Source organism: Cyanistes caeruleus, chromosome 2, assembly GCF_971803275.1.
Source record: "Cyanistes caeruleus chromosome 2, bCyaCae1.hap1.1, whole genome shotgun sequence".
Lineage (NCBI taxonomy): Eukaryota > Metazoa > Chordata > Aves > Passeriformes > Paridae > Cyanistes > Cyanistes caeruleus.
In genome coordinates, this window is record NC_141702.1 from 54,540,523 (window position 1) to 54,559,532 (window position 19,010).

At 37.6% G+C, this 19,010-nt stretch overlaps 2 protein-coding genes across 45 annotated transcripts in view; one reads left to right on the forward strand and one right to left on the reverse strand.

The window, feature by feature from the left end:
* Positions 1-1,273: 1,273 nt before the first annotated feature.
* SMLR1 (small leucine rich protein 1) lies at positions 1,274-5,695 on the forward strand. The gene is made up of 2 exons (XM_086877105.1): positions 1,274-1,477; positions 4,904-5,695. The coding sequence occupies exons 1-2, from the start codon at positions 1,339-1,341 to the stop codon at positions 5,056-5,058; spliced, it is 294 nt and encodes a 97-aa protein (XP_086733231.1). The 5' UTR covers positions 1,274-1,338; the 3' UTR covers positions 5,059-5,695.
* Positions 5,696-9,407: 3,712 nt separating this feature from the next.
* Positions 9,408-19,010, reverse strand: part of EPB41L2 (erythrocyte membrane protein band 4.1 like 2) — a 111,616-nt gene continuing 102,013 nt past the window's right edge. For all 44 annotated transcript variants that reach the window (XM_086877090.1, XM_086877077.1, XM_086877081.1 and 41 more), the window contains 3 exons: positions 17,328-17,408; positions 14,608-14,746; positions 9,408-10,643 (listed from right to left, as the gene is read on the reverse strand). In XM_086877090.1, the coding sequence (XP_086733216.1) occupies positions 14,639-14,746; positions 17,328-17,408 (189 nt within the window). In that variant the 3' untranslated portion in view covers positions 9,408-10,643; positions 14,608-14,638. The remainder of the gene's footprint in view (positions 10,644-14,607; positions 14,747-17,327; positions 17,409-19,010) is intronic.

Sequence of the window (19,010 nt, forward strand, 5' to 3'; positions counted from 1 at the left end):
TCACAGCTGACAGGTATCTATTCAAGGAAGGAATTATCTGGCAACAGATGGGCCTATAATAATATTAATATCTTCACCATCTGGCTTTTAATCCGTGCTTTTCATCAGTAGATCATAAAGCACTTTATGAATGGGGTCAAGCATCTTGTAGGAAAAGGCAGAATAAGATATAATGGTTAGAAGCTGAAGCTGAACAAGGATAAGCAAGAAATAAGACACACTACATTTGTGCTTTTATCAATTATAACAGCAGGTAATTAAGAAAACGAGAAATTTGCCTGCAAACATTATATTATATATATACATCATTTATTAAAAAGAGAGACTCTCAAATATCTTACAGTTCAAAAAATTACAAACGTCAAATAGTTTTTAGGTGAGGTTGTTTGCCTCTTGAAAACAATAGGTGAAGAAAACAAGGTGAACACAGAAATACCTGTTTTCCCTGAAAGTCTAAAAATCTACTGCAGTTCCCCTTGGTTCCAGCCTGCCCACCTACCCAATAAGTGAAGCAAATCTTGTACATCCTTCTGGATGCTTGGACAGAACTGCTCTCAATACAAACCTGAAGGTGTAGAGGATTATAAAATGACTAATCACCTTTTAAAAAATTGATTTGGAAGATCGACGTATGCAAGGCACAGTTTTGTCTGTGTCTAGATGGGAAAACCAGAACTACTCAGTCATTTAAAAGGTTGGTGAATTCTCTGGCACAACTACCCCCCAGCCCCCAAAATCATACCATTTCAACTTTGCTAAGAAAGAAACCTTCCCGAGATTCTGTTCCACAGCTGCTCTTTGGGAAGAATGCTGTTGGTGCAGCACCACCAGTCACTTTCTTCTTGCCTCTTGCCACTTGCCTTGTAGTTGGGTCTGAAGACCCTTCAGAGTTGAGAGCACACCTGTGCCTGTGTGGAATGGACAACACGGTCTTCACCCTGAGAGAGCATTTGAGATCTACTCTAAAATTGTTAATATATCTGGGAAGAGGGTGCTGATTATTCAGAACGGCCTGTACAGTGTTGGCAGATGACAAAACCCACACTGCTCAAAGGGCAGCAGCAGCCTCACATATTGAGCCCTGCCCAGCCCAACATATCCAAAGGTTTCAAAGCCCTACATTACCTCAATACACACTTTTAAACTTTGTTGTTGAGTAACTTTGTGAGTGAACTCCAGCACTGCTGGGATCACAGACCTACACAAACAAACCAAAGTCCAAAAAGAGATAATGGCCTGAGCAAAGGGCAGAATGTCCATCAGGGAAAAAAGAAGGAAAGGATAAATAAGGTCCAAACTTGGAGACCTTAAGGATCTGGCTTGGCACGGTTGCCAGAGATGAAAATGACAGTGGGTTACGTATTGTCGGTGTTTGTGAGGGAGCTCCCTGGTTATGTTCTCTTTGCTGGGATCTTTATGCCTGTGACTTTACTCCTGCTGCTGCTAATTGCCTACTTCAGGATCAAACTGAGAGAAGGTGAGTCAGGGCTTGGGGACAAAGACTGGGGAGGTGGACAAACCTCCTCATTCAACAGACAACTTAGGCTTGTACCTAAGTTACATTACTTAGGTACAACATTAACAAAACTGAAGACAACTGTGATCAGAAAAAATTTCATGAAGTTGTACTGTATTTTAGACTACTTTCTGTTTGAAAAACACTACAGGTATTCATTTAGAACTTGGATTGACCCCTCACTTTAAATGTTGTAGTTTTATATACTATACTATAAGAGATTTTACTGTTTTACATTATAGAAAGTGCAACCAGAAAGAAAAAAAAAGAAAATAAAAGGGCAGTTAAAGTTCAGAGCATTTTCTTCCATGCTTACAGTGTACCAGTCTTCAGGGAGACAGGCATCAGCAGTTACACCCTGTAAGTAATTGGGCTTTGAGTATGTGTGTGTGTTCTTTCAAAACATGTATTTGCTCCTACTTTGTACCTAAGTGCACATTTGCCATGTTGCCTTTTCTATTTTAAAATCAGCTTAAACTCACTTCAAAAATCTATCTTCTGAGTAAAACCAAAACAAATACCCACCCCAATGCAAATGTGCAGTGATTCTAACACATCTGTGTACTGAGAATCAAGACTGCTCACAGAGCCCAACTGGGCTACACTTTTAACAGGCAGAGAGTTACTTTTAGTCAGACCATCCAGTCTTGATGGAAAGATCTTCCTGCCCTCCAGATTTGGGTCCCAGCTGCAGCAGCAGGTTCACACATGCTCTTGTTTCAGGGTTCTAGCTGCCAAAGCCAGCCTTGGGGCACATTCGGATCAGAGACCTCAACCATTCTTTCCTTCTCCTCTTTGAAAGCGCACTCTCACTGACACTGGGCTAAGATTGTTCCTCAGATCATCTATCTGTCAAACATTTTTTCCATATGGAGTGTCAGGAGAGCTAAGAGGACAGCTCAGATTTTCTCTGTGAACTGCAGATGGTTCTTGATATAGCTTGGTGAGAACCCTGCCTGGGACAATGTTTCCCAACTCTCCCACTGCAGGTTTCAGCTCTAGCACAAACTGGGCTGGGGCAGATGGGCCAGTCCTCTCCAAGGGGCTCTGCAGATCAGTCGAGCACCGAGCTGGCCTGGGGTGCATCAGCCCAACAGAAGGATTTACCCACCAGTGCAAGGTCAGGAAAGAAATCTCACTTAGATGCCAGGCCAAACACTGTAAGTTGTGCACTCAGATTTTGCTCTATCCTGAAAATTTAACCACTTAACGTAAGAAAGGTCAGATGCAGCCAGAAATGTAAAATAATCTAACTTCCTGTTTTGTGTAACATGTCCAGTCATTTAGACCCAAGGCTTTAACAGAGGAAAGGTGTTTGTTTGCATATGAGCACACACTTCAAGTTACTTTCAGGTTGCTAAGACTCAAACATTTCCTGTTCAAGATGTGCTTTCAGACGCTGAATTAATCTGCAAGGGAAAGGCTACTCCACATGCCTAACCCAGCCCTGCCTTGGGTTATAGATTATTCTTAGAGCAAGGTGCTGTTGGTTTTCACACACTAAACACTAATAAAACAACAACAACAAAAAACTGTGCAATGCCAAAGCATTGTGCAATACAGTATCTGTGAGGAAATAGGAAAGCTAAGTACTAAGAGGGTAGTTTTCTTTCCTGAAAGTGGTTGAAATGAAAGCTAGTGACATTATTGTATTTGACTTCAGATAAAAGCAGGGATTTTTCCTTTCAGTAAATTATCAGCTTTGTGCTCATATTTGTAAGTCTGACATTAGTTATTATGAAATCATATGGAGCTGCTACTGAACTCCCTGTTACCTGGTGATGTTCTCACTTTTCTGTTCCAGCTAGCATGCCAGGAAAAGCAGGTGGGCTACTGATCCCATCAGTTCAGGTATTTTGCTGAGGGCTCAGACAATACTTTCATTAAGCCAGATGAACCCATCCAAAAACACCCATAGACATTTGCATTCATGATGCATGATCAACTGCTGAAATAGACTGTCCTGCCTTTTTTCACAGCACCAATATCCTCCTTAGGTACTTTCTGCAGGTCTGTAAATAATCTACAGCACCAGATGTTAAATTCTGCTTCTCTTAAAGCACAGAAATTTTAGCTTTAGATTTGTAATGAGTTTAAGCAAGCAATGGTTTTGTAAATTTTCTGAGATTAGTAATCAAGGGTGTAAGAGAGAGGTGAATGAGGTAGTTGGCAGACAAATTTGCCAAAGGAACATTGCTGCTGCGCTTCTCTCTCTCACAACCAAGAAGGATACTTGAAGGGAATCATCTGTGTTTTCAATGCCTCAGGAAAGGAAACACTCAGTTTGCAGATCACAGGTGTTCTGGCTGGGATTCTTAAGAAGATGTGAGATGAATTCCTGTCTATTCAATACTTTGGGCATTGCATTCCATGCTCTGTCTCCAAGATCTTCTTTTTCTTGAGCTGCCAGAGACCAACCTACTGTTTTGGCCTCCAGCCAACTTACACAAAACAGCCTGAGCAGCTCTCCCTGTACAAGCAAGTGGAGCCAGCTTCAGCTTAAGACCAGCAGGTGAGAGAAACAGCCACAGATAAGCCAGAGAACAGACTCCTTCAAATGCTATCTCTCCTACAGAACAACAGAAATTCTGCAGGTTTCAGCTGCCTATTTCCCTAGATCTTTTTTTGGAAAAAAAAAAAAAGAAAAAAAAAGGAAAAAAGGTGATCTTTTTTCATTACTAAAATCAAGGCTGACTTGCTTCATTGTTAAATAGGCATTTTTCTCTGTGCAGCAAGAGAGAGGCTCTGCATAAATATATTAATATATAAATTCCTTATGAATAAGACTAAATCACCTAACAAACAGCACACATTTCTCATGAACAATGAGCAATGACAAGTATTTTATATTGGGGTTTTTTTTTTTAATTTTCTCTCTTTCTCCATCCTTCTTCAAATGATCTCCAAGCCTCCAACAGCACAGTCATGGTCTGAAGATGTCCAGTTATGAGGGCAGCAAGCATTTTTCTGGTCTGTCTGCACCACAGGCAGCATGGGGAGGATCAGGCCAGCTTGAGGTTCTCACAGCACAGCCACAGCTCTGTAAAGCAGGACACAAATTGACAGTATAAACGAAATATCCTCTTTGCTGTTGCTTAAGGATTTTATTCTGATTGAAAGCTGTGGAGGCAAATGGAAACAGAGCATTTCTGCTGATGTCAGTAGTTCATGTTAGCGCTTCACTGGGCATAGTAACAGCCCCAGACTCACACTCAGGCTTCCCTCTAGGATCATGGGCCAACTAATTCCAGTGTGCTCTTTAGATACCTTCACCTTAGTAAAATTAGTTCTTAATACATGCCAGCTCTTTTTTTTTAATATAAAAACTCACCGTAAGAAATCAGCATGTTCTTATGGAATTTTTGTGTTGTTTGGATTATTTTTCAGTTGAGGAGGAAATGGTCGTGGCACAAGACTCCAGGAGTGCCTTCCAGAATCACCGTGGCCAGTGGAAGAAACCCAGGAGAGCCGGACAAAAGGAGAACAGATACAAGAACTCAAGGACATTTAAGGGAGCTTCACATCTCAGGAAGCAAACTTAAACCCAGTACTCAGCGCTGCAGGTTTAACAATAAATACCACTGTAAATAAATACCACACAGGAAAACAAAACAGGAGAGGAGAAGCCAGTGCTGTGCTGTCCTAATGCAACAGCTGGTACTACATCCAAGAGTTCTTGCAAGCGCTGAGCAGCTCTTTGTGCAGAGACCAGAGGCCTCCTGCAATGAACTGCGCTGGTTCCCCTGCGTGACTCAGGATCTGGGGGAAGGGACAGTGCCCTACTCACCAGCCCCTCCCTGACTTTCCAAGGAGAAAGCAACATAAGGGGCTCCTGAGAGAGCTGAGCTGGCACATACAAGGCAGGCAGCCTTCAGATGCTAAATAACAAGTTGGTATCGAGCACAGACATCTGGGAAATTCAAAAGGGTTTTGAAGGGGAAATGACATTTATTAACTTGAACACTTTGGGAAAGAGTGTGGGTTTTGTAAAGTATCCTTTCCACAGAATTTGGAAGCAAAATACAACAGTAGCAGGAAACAAAAGGATTTCTCTCTGTTGACCAAAAATGCCAAATTTTGAAATCATGGAAAGATTTAGTCAGTACTCTGCAAAACAGCTGTTATTCTTCTTTAAGGACAAAGGTGACTTTTTCAAATAAAAAACTGCATAAGCATGGAGTTATCTTTTTGGTGTGTCAATTGACATACTTTTTAAAAAAAAAATCTTCCTCCCTGCTCCCCTGTAGCTGTACAGTTTTTAGTGCATCTCAGACTGCCTGTGGCAGTCACAAAAATGCAACTCAAATTGTTTGCAAGTACTACTGGCTTTTAGCTTCTCTAATCTAGATTCCAGCTCTCAAGTTTAAACCCAAACTGGCAAGGAATAAGAAGTGACTATCATTACTGTCCTCAGTGTTTACTCTCCCTGTCTGCAATTGCCTTTCATTACAGCTGTTTGTCATTGCCCATCCTGCAAGAGTGGTAATGCCTTGTCTGAGATTAGGTGTGGTTTGCAGTTTCAGTTTTCATAGAATTTTAATAACTCCTTGGAATAATTTTATAGCAATGAGGCCATGACCACAGGTTTAAAAAAACACTATAATTTATCAGTCTGTAGAGAAAAAAAGAATTTAAATAGCAAGTACCCTTACACTCTCTCCCATTTTAACATTACCCAAATTTAAAGGCATAATTCATCACACTGGTTTATATCTGTGCAAATAACATGGAATACATTGCACAGGTAAAGAGGCAATTGTTTCAAATTGCAAACAATCTTTTGCAGGGAGTTGAGACAGCTGCTGCAAAGAATTACTTTCTATATTTAAGAAGGATGCTGTCTTCTTAAAGCAGTGATCTGGGATATCGATCAGATGTTAAAGGAATTCTAACATACAGAATCCCAAATACTCACTCTCTCATTGCCCAAGAAAAGACTGGCCAGGACCACATGAAAAAATGCAGAATGAAAATTGATTTTGTTAATGCCACAGTGTGTCTGAGAATGAGAAAATCTGAAATGCCAAGAAGTGGTAACACTCTTAAACAGCACTTCATTGTAAAATGGTGGTATGGATACCAAAAATCATGCTACATACAAACACTGTGTGGCTTTGACAGAACTGCCTATTGAGCTGTAACTGCTACCATGTAGGAGGAGCTGACATTCACGACTTAGTAACATGCATTGAAAATTCTCAGGCCTTGTTGTTTTCTGTTCCATTACTGAATAGTGTCAAGAAATATGTTTTCATGCTACCAGCATGAAATTCACCATCATATCCCACATAATTCCTTCAAAAAGGGAAAATATATTTTAAATAACACCATAGAAAGACATCTTTATCTAGATAAATTATACAAACATTATATAAATATATATGAAGAGAGTAACTGCAAGGAAATATCTTAAATTTTTGGTGTCACTGAAGAGTCCTCTCCCTTCCTGTCTCTAGCAATAATGTGAAGTTAGGATCCTACTGCACCTACAACCAGAAAGCACATTTAAAACCTTCCTGCCTGTGACTGCTTCCCAGAACGAAATTTAAAGTATCAACATTTAAGCTGGAAAGGTACTGGGATAGTAATGTAATAAAGGATTGTGAAACCACTTTTGGCTGGGGAATGACTGAAGAGAGTGATTAATAGGTGTTTATTCCAGTGTCTGCAGTGATGCTGTCCAAGGATGCTAGAACAGGGGCAGATTCAAAAGACACAAAAGTGCTTTTGGTTATTTTTTTTCCCTTAGGACACACAGAAGAGTTAAAATGCCCGCCAGAGGAAATTTTTAAAAAGCAGCCAAAAATCCAGAGGCAAACAATACTGATAAAGACCAGTAAGTCTTTGAAAATCACTCAAGACTGGAAGAATATTTGGGAAAGTACTACTTTCTAATATAGTAATTATAGTAACACACACCCCAAGGCGAAGACCAGTAGCCTCAGAGACAGATCTGGGAGAGTTTAAGTCACTTAGCTGTCCCCAACAGAGACATTCATATAGACTTGCCTCCAAGAACTCTAGTAGAATTGCCTCAAACAATTGCCTAAAACAGAATATTTTAACACAACAGGAATTATCAAAGCATTTCTAATGCTTGTAATTCATATTAATATTACTACTCTTTTTTTCAAGTGCAGTATGAAAGCCCCAAAATGCTGAGCAGCATGAAAATCAGAAGTTTCAAACCTTCCAGAGGTGTAGTCACTATTTTATTCCATCTGTTTGATGTCTTCTGTGGCCCAAATAAAAGTTGCTATTCAGCTTGACTGTCAAATAGGAGAATACATCAAGAAACACTTTGTACTATAGTTGCTCATTGCTTTGAGCAATAAATCTTTTGTTTAAAGAGCTTTTCATTGGAGTTGCATGCTTGCCCTTCACAAAAGCTTTATCTATGAAATAATCTGTGAACAAGTCCAACATTTATTATGAACCCCGAGGTTATCATTGTTAAAAAGGAAGATGTATTAAGTGGTTTTTTGTAAAACCCACATGACTCACTTCTCTAAGTATTTGAGCAGAATTAATTACTGTAATTGTATTTGAAATTGCCCATGAATTATAAAGCTGGCTTGTGAAGTAAAACAATTTCTTTCTTGCATGTTGTAGTTTTTGCTGTACATATATATAAAAGGGTAACAATGAGACTTCAGAACTGCACAGTATTCCAGAATATTTAAACAAATGCATGAAACCTGAATCCACAAACGTTGACTATTTTTAGGACTTATGTTTTTCTGCATGACAATGGTTGTTCAATTAGTATATATTTAATCAGTGCAAGTGACAGCTATGCATAAGCTATGCTGACCTGAAAATTATATTAATTTTTTACTGACAAAAGGTTCTATTACTATTTGAAGAAGGACATATCTCAGTGAAAATAATATTGTTTCAAGAATATTGTATTTTCAGTTTTAAGGATTAAACACAATTGAAATTAAACCAATATTGATCTAGTGTCTAACTAATCAGACCAATCCAAAATTGATGAACTCAAGTAATATGCCTTCCTCCCATCAAACGAGATCAGCAACTAATACTACAACATATCAAAAATACCTTAAAGATTTTTATATAGATTTTTCTTACACTTTTGTAGGAAAAATCCACTAAGACATCCTTCTAAATGCAAGTGTGTCCATTCTGACCTACATTTACATATCCCAAACTTGCCACTTTGACAATCTTCCTGCCTGCAGTGTTGTGGCAGTGTTATGTTATCAGGCTGGACGGGGTTCTCTTCCCCTTTTTGAAAAGCAGAACAGCTCTGGCTTTGAAGGAAAGAAGCTTATCTGTTATCTGCTAATTCTCCAGGTAATGTGGATGCAATTGAGAATGCCTACATATGTACAGAAATTAACATCTCTGTTACCATTGTCATATGTTATCCAAACTATGCAGAGCCAAAGCTAACCAGAACTTCTGTTACACAAGCATGCTGACAGATGGCAACCGTCTAAACTGAGAATAGCACCAAAAATACATTGCTCAGAAGTGAAGAAGAATGTAATGAGAAATTTTATGATTTGTTATCTGAAAACCACAGTAGATCATATCTCAATGAACTCAGTAGAACCACTTGCAGACTCAGTAGAACCACTTGTAGAGGGGCATTTCAACTTCCACGGTGATGTTCAAATCTCCTTTGTTTTAGCAGCTGAAGATTTCTTCTCTAAACTACAGAAATCAGGAGGTTTATTGGAAGATGTTTAAAAAAACCTGGTACTTAAGTACTAGGCAATTGTGCCACCCTTCTGGCAGCCCTGCAGACCATTTGCACTAATCCCTGTTTTTCAAAGTTCTGTGACCTCTAGAATTGCAGTTCTCAGAAGTAATCTGCTCATTTCAAATATCCTCCAAGCTTACGTATGAGTGCCAAAAGTCATACAGAGAATAAACAACTTTATTTTATAACAGAATTACAGAAAGCAAAATATCACTTAATACAACTTCAAGCTACTATAAATCTAATTTGGCATTTTAACTATACACAGAGTCAACAGCAAAAAAAACCCAAACAAACAACCCCCCCTGCAAGAACAAATTAAAAATAAACCCCAATATAATTAACAGGTTTTTGCCATGGCAGTCTCAACTGATGGTACTCTCATTACTTTATGAGTGGAGTCCATCTTACACCTTTTATTCAGTAGCCTAAAAACCTGCATTAACCATTAGAGGAAGCAAGTGAAACATATACCTTCTCTGTAACAGAAATGTCAGTTCTAACATGGAGACACAGTGAGGTTTAATAGCAAGCGAGCATTCTACACATGTATCCAAATAATGGAAGTATTGAAATTGGGACATAGTAAGAAAAAAAAGCACTACGGTTTTAAGCTGCCTAGATCATCTCTTGTTGGAAAAAGAGAAAGATATTTTGTTCTTCCTTCTTTCCTTGTCTGGAATGCTGCAGACAGCAAAAAGTCTGCAAAAAGTTGAGCATTGGCACCAAAGTGCAAAAAGAACACAGTGCTCAGTCAGAAGAAATCTGTCTGCAACTCCTTCTCCTCTACAGACTGCCACACCATCTCTGCTCCGCAGAGAGGAGAACCTTGGAAAAGAAAGAGTTACAGAGATACCAGTATAAAATTTATCCAAAGAAATATATTTTTTCAAATTTTAGCAAATGTTTTATTTTTATAAAAAACTTCGTTATGTGATATCATATATTTACCTGAATAATCTGAAAAAAATTCTGTAAATTACTCCAGTAAGAGATTTCACTTGAAATATCTGAAAAAAACTATATCTAAATTAGTAAAGATCCTCCTTTCTGCACAATTACCACCTCCTCCAGTGAACAATGATTTCCAGACTTCCTTTGTTCACTTTCATATAATTAAGAATCAGTTTCAAAAATACAAGTATTTGTGCAAAAGAAGATCATACCCTCTAGAACTTCATTTAAAAAAACCAAAACTCTAAGACTGTTAAGAAGTGGTTATAAAAATAAACAAGAAATACTCTAAGGGAATATAGACCAAAGATGTTAAAATGGAGTTTGGTATTGGCATTTAAGTCGTGAACAACTGGTCGTCGCTGCTAGGCCGGGTGGATTCAGTGGAATCATGATGACTTGGAATGACTACAGTTCTTCGTGGTCAGTGACATTTTATTTCTGCAAGAAAAAAACATTGTGGAAGGTTACATAAGCATTTGTAACATTTCCCATGTGAATGTCACATCAGAGTCAGAAAGTAACATTCTCTATGCAGGGGTCTTTGGTGTTTTTTTTACAGGAAGGGAAGGTTTCATTAAAAATTTTTAATTTTTCATTAAAAAAATATTGCATTGACTAAAGCCCCCTTCAGTCATTAGGCAAACAGTACTACACTTTCTTCAAGTACACATCTTTCTTTAGAACATTTTTTCCCATCCCAAAATTCTTATGTTATTACAATTGCAGTCGCTTGCACAGTTTACTGAAAAATTTAATCCACAACCTAGAGCATAAATAAAAAAGGAAGGTACTTGTTCAATTCAGTAATCCTTCAGAATCAGAATGCAGTATCTTTTACTTTTATTAGAGAAAACAAGTCTAGACAAAAAATACTGCTGTAGTCATCAGAGCTCTCATTGCCTCAGAAACTATGCAAAATTCATTGCATGACTTCATTGCCTTAGCACAGGAGAGCAACAGGCTCTTGACAGATATTCAAAGCACTTCAGGTGGTTTTCTTTTGTTTATATGACTAAATTTTTTCCCTAAGGTTTAACTGAAAGGCATCGTTAGTCAAACAAGTCTTGAGGTCTGACACAAAAGTAGCATGGAGAAAAGTCCTCTTTTATTCTCTCACAAGCACTGAGGAACCTGTAAAGCAACTGGCAAACTCAGACAACATCTGACACACTCCAGTCCTTTGCAAACAACAATGTATATGTTTCTCAAAAATGAAAAAGGAAAAAAAACTTCCTCAGACAATGGAAGGAATTTGAATGTTCTCCCCTCTATAAAATTTTTACAAAGTAGTTAAATACTTGATGAAGGAACAGAATCAACTTTGCAGCTCATCACTAATGTAGAAACATGGTGCAAACCAGCCAAGATAATTTTTTCCTCCCATGACCCAGACCCCTCTAAAAAGATGTAATTACTTCTATAGGCTAGATCGTGTTGAGCACTGATTCAGGATTAAGGTAGCATGAAGAAGCTGGCACTTTCTACACACGTCAGAGAAGAGGCAATCTCTGCTCCCAAGACCTTTAAATTCACACTGATTAATAATGAATGCAAAATGTGATGGTAACACATAGAATAGTAAAATCCTGCAAATCCAAACCATCTGTTCTGCTGTCTCAGTGTATCTTTCTACCTTAGATCCTGTGATGGAAGTGCTGAAAATATGCAAGTGGTGGTTTGAGTGTGCATGTTTAATGTTGCTGTGTACCAAGGGACCAGTGAAATCACCCAGAGCACAGGAATTCTCCTTACTGCAAACAGCTCTCACTAAAGTGATGTGCATTTTTCCAAGCCTTCTACAACATTTATGAGTCATGTGGGGACTCATCAACACCCCCCTTTCTCACAGTTCAGTACAGTTCTCTGTCCTCTCCTGTGCTTTCAAACCAAAGTTGGAGCATACATGTTATACTCATTTTCAGTGTCACTAAGCAACAAAGCCACGAAACAAACCCAACTGAATGCTGAAATAAAGGTACACTTGCAAGAGACGCACAATGAAAAAACAGACATTTGTGCAGTGATTCTTATTTTTGGGTCATTTCCCCAAATTTCCCTCACAAGCAACCCCACCTGCATTGTTTTCTTTTGGTTTCTAGCATTATCTAAGGTGAAAATAATTTTTAAAAGTATTAATGCTACAATGTTTTCTCGTGGCTTGTACATTTATGAACAAAAATTATTATTTTCTTCTTCAAACACACAATCTGACCAAATCTGAAGAAATTTTCTGGAGACAACCCAAACTTTGTTCTACTGTGTTTTACATCCTGAAAAATTATGTAAACTTACATGCTAAAAAGCTCAGAGGAAAACTAGGCAGAAAAGCCTGTCTAAACACACATGACCAAAACAAACATCATAGTTCTAGTGCAACCTGTATGAGTTTAGGAAGGGCAATTGGAAGCACTTTGACAGAGAAGATGGATAAACTTCCTGCCTGCAGGCAGAGGGCAAGCCATCCTACTCTCATCCTCGTATTCTCCATGGCATTCAACATTGCTACTCCATGCAGTACTGCACACAGCAGGAGTTCAGGACAATCTCTCAGGAGAGTTATGCATACAGTGATGAGATCCAACAATTCTGCCAGCAGGTAAGAAAAACTCTCACCCCAGTACCCCACCATGGGCAGCCTCTTAACTGACCATATCCATGTCAACAGCTGGCAACGAATATTGGCACTCCCTCGGCCACACACAGGCACCCCACTGCTATCCTGATTTAATAAAAGAGACACCCATATGTAGATGAAATAAACTAAGGCTTTGGTCTATGTCTTTCAGCTGAAAATATGCATCTGTGATCAGACTGGCACAGGAAGAGTCCAATTCCTTGATAAAGGTCATGTTCCATGGAATAGCATTCGATAGATCCACTTCATATCCCCTCAACTAATCCTTGAATCTTTTCTCTTCTGGACCCCAGAAGTGATACTCAACTGTCAAATCTTCAGCTTTTAGGAAATTCAGGCACAGCAATAAAATGGATCCTTTTAACATGACAAATTATCAGGATTATGTGAAAACCATCCTCCCCTCTAGTAGCTTACATCACATTTGAAATCAAGTCAGTATCTCATTTTTCATATATTCCTGGCACTTCATGGCTGTGTTCACCTCAGCTAAAGCTGCAGGCTGAAATTTATAATGGGTAGTTTCCTTGGGTAAAGAATTTTGCTCAATACTAACAGAATGCCAGCCTGCACAGGACACAGAAGTCTCTTGTCCATGGGCCACAACCACCGTTCTTTAAAATATTACCCAGGGAAATAAGAATCATGACTATTCTCATTTCTTTAAAATAAAATGTATTTCTTTTACCTTGTCTCCCCCTACATCAACATTGATCAAAGTGCATGGTAAAAGACTGAAGTTGTACTAAAATAATTTTCTTTCTTGAGATGTTCCAGTAACAGTGCTGCTCTTCTAGCTAAATACAGAGGCCGGTCAGTAAAAAATCAGAGATCTCCTAATTAAGGCTTAAACCACTGGTTTTTAAATGTCATTTCTTTATAAATCTCTCCCACTGATATAACCATTTAACCAGTAACACAACCTTTTTTCTTGAATCTGAGTCTACCATTAACAAAACCATCAAGTTTGAAAAAACCTGAAGCATGAGTCTCATACCAGCAGCATGACAAGCACAGGAAATCTGAAGCTTTACACCCCCAAATGGTCACCAAGCATTAAGACATTAACCTATAATGAGTGCAAGAGCAGATTTATTCAGTGTTCATCCTGATCTTCCTATTGAATACATGAAGGAAAACTGCATTGTGGTTTTTTCCTTTTTTTTTTCTCAACCTAGAACAGAGGGTCTAATAAACTAACAAGACTTCAATCAGCTTTTTCAACTGATAAAAGGCTTTGAAACTCGAGCTTCCAATACATTTACCTTCTTGCCTGGGAAAGTGATAAAAGGCCAAAAATTTCAGTGTGTTTAGGATTAAGGATTAGCTGATTAAACTCAAATGTCCAAGTGTGTCCTTTCACTACTGGAAACTACACAGTCTTCTCACTAAACAAGCAAGATGTTAGGCAAGAACTATAATTGTGCAGGTTAATAGAAAAGTGTGACATCATTCATATTTTGCAGAAAGAGCCCAAACTCACTTCAATATAAACTATAAAAACCTGACCAAACATTGTAGAAAATGCCATGAGAGTCCTGTGACAAAACTGGGAGATTTATATAGGGAACATTTGCAACTGAAAATGTCAGATTAGACCCAAGATAAACATTCTTACACTAATAGTCTTCTATTAGCACCTGTTTCAACTCACCCTTCTGTGAATGCCTATCTTAAAGATGACCCATATATTTCAGATGAAAAGACATGAAGGCAACAGAAAACTGATGCCACGTTTTCCTGTGTTAATTATATGCACAAGCTTACCTGAAGTATTTGCTTGAGGGCATTTTTCATTTTAGTCTTCATCTTCCTCAGCAAGTTCAGTTTCTTTGTGCACCACCACTCTCGTCACAGACATATCAGGGTGCTGTTCTTTGGCTTCTTTGATTGCCTGTGCCAGGGCCTGCAAATGTATTTGAAATAAGGACTTAAGGAGATGAAAAGGACATTCATGTGGAGCCAGAGAATAGGAGAGTACCTTTGGAAAATTTGGTTAAAATTTTGCAGAACTGTAAATTCCTGAACTTGAGATCAAAGGTAAAAAAGCCAACCAACCCCCAAACCAAACCAACTCCCCAAACACAAAACCCAAATGAAAGGGGGGGGAAAAAAAAGCCAACAACAAAAAAACCCCCACCATGTTAAAAATATACTGAGATTTCCAGGCAGTAACAACCATAAAGCTGCAAGATGACTTCCTAGCTCATCTTAGAGAAAGAAAGTATTTCTAGATTTCAGAATTTTCTCAAAATTTGCAAAAGATCTAACAAATAATGCCTTAGCAAGAGTATAAAGATAGTACAGAAAAACAAGAGTGCCCTTCAGTTTTCTGAACAAAACAGAAAGATACTTTGGAAGAGTATACTAAGTACAGTACTGTAACTCTGCAATAAGCTCGTAACAGAAATGTCTCAGCACAAGAATCCCATTTTTCTCCTTGTACTAGTTTAAGAGAAATATCTCTAGCTTAATTCAGAGAAGTGTAAATGCAAGTATTATTCAGTTGCTTATAATCCCTGCCCATTTTAAGAAATGCTATCATCTTAAGAGATTTACCAATACACCCAGTTGGATCAGATGACCATCATAGATCCCTTCCAACTGAAATTTAGTATTTTACTTTATATCATCGTCAACCAAATAAGAACATTCTCTGAATCATCACAGGTGAAACAGCACCTGGGACCTTCTCTTTCTTGCCCACATCTTGTTTCAGTGAGCTGTATTACTGCTGGAACACAACATAAGAAAAAAACAGAAAACATGGGAAGGTATTCAGAAGCAACAATTCACCTGTTCACCTTAGTATCAAATGCAACTAAAAATCCCCCAAGATACTAGAAGGAGCAAGAAAAATATAATGCAACAAAAAAGTTCATCTTAATTTAGAAAAGTGACTTATTTCCTGAGCTAGCTACAGGTATTGAGAAAAGAAATAACTAAATCTGAAGAGAGATTGAAAATACCAGCAATTAGGCACCCTAACTATTATGTGACACTGAATTTGAAATCCTATTAAGGGAATATGTACAGGACACATGATGTGCATTGGTATAGGGAATATGTGCAGGACACATAATGTGCATTGGTAAAAAACAGCAAATATCAGTTTTATAACAATGAAAGCATAAAAAATAAAAAAACCTTAAGACTCTAACTGGTAAATTACAACAAGTAATATAAACATTTGTATTCTGCAACTCCAAACTGAAATATTGTTTTCCTATTGAAAACTGTTTCAATGATATAGGGAGCTAACAGACAAAATAAAAAACATCCAGCATGTATTTTGGGCATTTCAGAAGCTCCATACTCACTTTAAAAAAGGTAGATATTTCTTAAATCTCTTAAAAGCTGCTCACTGCTGTTTTAAACTTCAGTGATTAAAATTGTATTTTGTACCTACTTTTTTATAATTTCATTTTTTACTTCATTATTCACATATCCCAAATTAAAGTGCTTTGAGAATTGTCTGGTGCACTAAAGATATTTTGTGACCTTTCCAGACACTTGAAGTGTACTCAATGTGTGTCAAGGCAAAAAAGAACCATCCATGCCTGATGGTAAGCAGCCCTGTCATTTAATCACGAATTTCAAGAAGAGATTCAACTTGCTAAAAGACACTTTCTGGACACAAATCAAAATGTGAAAATAAAGTCCTTGAAAACTCTCTATATATTACAATTCATAAGTTAAACTGAGTCCTGTTATGCTGATTTGTGAAGCCTGCACAAAGTTAGAAACTCATTCACCGCAAGGCAGGCTTTTCCATTTGTATTAACCAATGACTGCTGATTGCCATTGCTACTATAGTTTCTTAGATATAAAACCCCCATGTAATCATCACTACAAAGACAGAAATTGAATTTTCACAATTCTTTTCCTGTGTAGTGCAAAAAATTCAGCCTTATTAATTGGCCAGATAGAAGTGATTTTAACCTCAGTTTCTAAGATATCATAAAATACTGATTTAGTACTGATGGGAGATAAAAGGTAAATATAATAACAGCAGATCAACAATTACTTTTGTTACACATAATTCTACAAATACTGGCAAAAACATAAATTTTAAATTCAAATAGTTAATGTTCTAATGTATTTCAAAGCTTTCAATCAAAATGAGTGCTGCATTCAGATGTTGCTGAAACAATGCCGTAGAGACTCCCATCTATCCAGGTCAGCGTATCAAAAGAAGATTATTTCAGTAATGTTTTTCCTCCCAGTACAAAAGCTGCACTAAATAAACTGGGTCTCTTCCAAAAAAGTAATCCCTCTAAAAATAGCAAAAATCCATTCACATGATCTGTGATGCAAATTTACAAATGCTGGTTTTCTTTCACATATATTCAAATGGCTTCTTAATAGCAAAACACAACTATTTATTTAATTTTTCTCCCTTTTTATTACTTCAGATTTCTGAAACATCATCTAGATCTCACCAGACTACAAAACCCACACTTTAATTGTTAAGTTTGCATACTCACCTCATCATGGTCAATATCTGCATCTCCAGTAATGACAATGCGCTTCTCAATTCTTGTTTCTGATACTCCACCTTTTACCATCTGCAGATGTCAGAAGAAACAAACAAACAGGAAAACATCCCTGTAATTATTCCATATTTCCACAAAGCACAACCTTCTGTTGCACTGAAGCAGCAGTGTCTGAGTTGTTCTGTGTCTGAGCTGCAATTAGCAGTAAATGTGTTCAGTGCTAAGCCATCCTCTCCTTTTTCAGCTATGCAGTTCGCCACCTTCTAACAATTGCTAAACTTGATAAAAATCAAGCAATAGAAAATGACTCCTTTTACTGGAGACCATGTTTGGCAAACTAATTCCAGGTTCTTCTGCCATATAAATCTGGAAACACAGAAAGTCCAGGAGTCTTTTCTTTTATTTCAACCCATCAATCATGGGCCCCTCCACAATCATAATCCTGTGACACTAAATACAAAGATGATCTGGTTTTCAGTTCTGTCCTTCAAGGACCTTCATCAGATATTTTCAACATATTTCACCCTGCTCAACAGTTTTGTGCTTTTTTCCTTCACTTCTTATTCTAATGATTAAAACACTTAAACTTATAAAAAAATTCTCACATAATGTTATCTGCCTTTTAAATCAACCTATGTATGAGAAAAGAATAAACTACTAAAGATACACTGACCAGAGTAGGGAAGAGCCAAGAAGACACTCTTAAGAATGCCATTAGAATATTCAAACTATCTTGGAAGGTCCCTTTACCAGTAATTAACACTTTGCAATGGAAAAATCGAAAGTCAACTTAGGAAATTCAATCTTGCTACTGATGGCTTATCATCAGTTCAAAAAAGATACAGATCTGCTGCATCATGGTAATTTCAGTAATTTTTCAGTAGAAGACAAGACTGAAACCATTTTCTTTAATTGTTCCTTCCAAGAAGCAAGACTATTTGACATGTGAACTTGACAAGAAAATGTACACTTCCTGTCAAAACTGTGGTTCAATTAACTGAATAAAGATTTTTTTTTTTCTAAAATGGTGGTGGCTTAATGATTCCAAAAAGGAGCTGAAGTCTGAAAAGGATCTGTTGAGTAAGCTTTATAACAAATGCATTTAACATATGCATTTTTAATTCTAAGCTTACTTTATTTCTTGTGACTCACTTTCCAGTATTATTCTTCCACTATCATTTTGTGCATATGACTTTGAATCTCCAGAATATTTCAGTCTTTAGAAAATATACCTGGTGAGCAGTGAATTATTGTTCAATTCCATCATGTTGTAAAACTTCTCTATCTTGGGGGGAATCCTGAATTCATGCTTTTGTTTCCCTCTTCCATTTTTCTTTACCCTAAACAATGCTTTCTACGATGGTCTTAGAAAAAGGAGCTAAGAGTTCAAAGAAGAGCTGAAAACTGTGTTGTTTAGGCATGCCTAAAATTTGACAAATATTTACTTAAACTAGCAATAACAATAATCATCATCACGCTTTGGTAATTCTAACACAGAAATGAAACATGCAATGTTTCATGCTTTCCATGAAACAGATGTGATGCCCTGTTAACACTGAGTTTTCCTTTCCTTTTCAAGCATGCATTGCAGAGGAAATGATTCAGCACCCAAACACGCTTGCGAAGTAATAGAACAGAATGTTCTGGTTTTAAATATACCCTAAACCTAGAAGC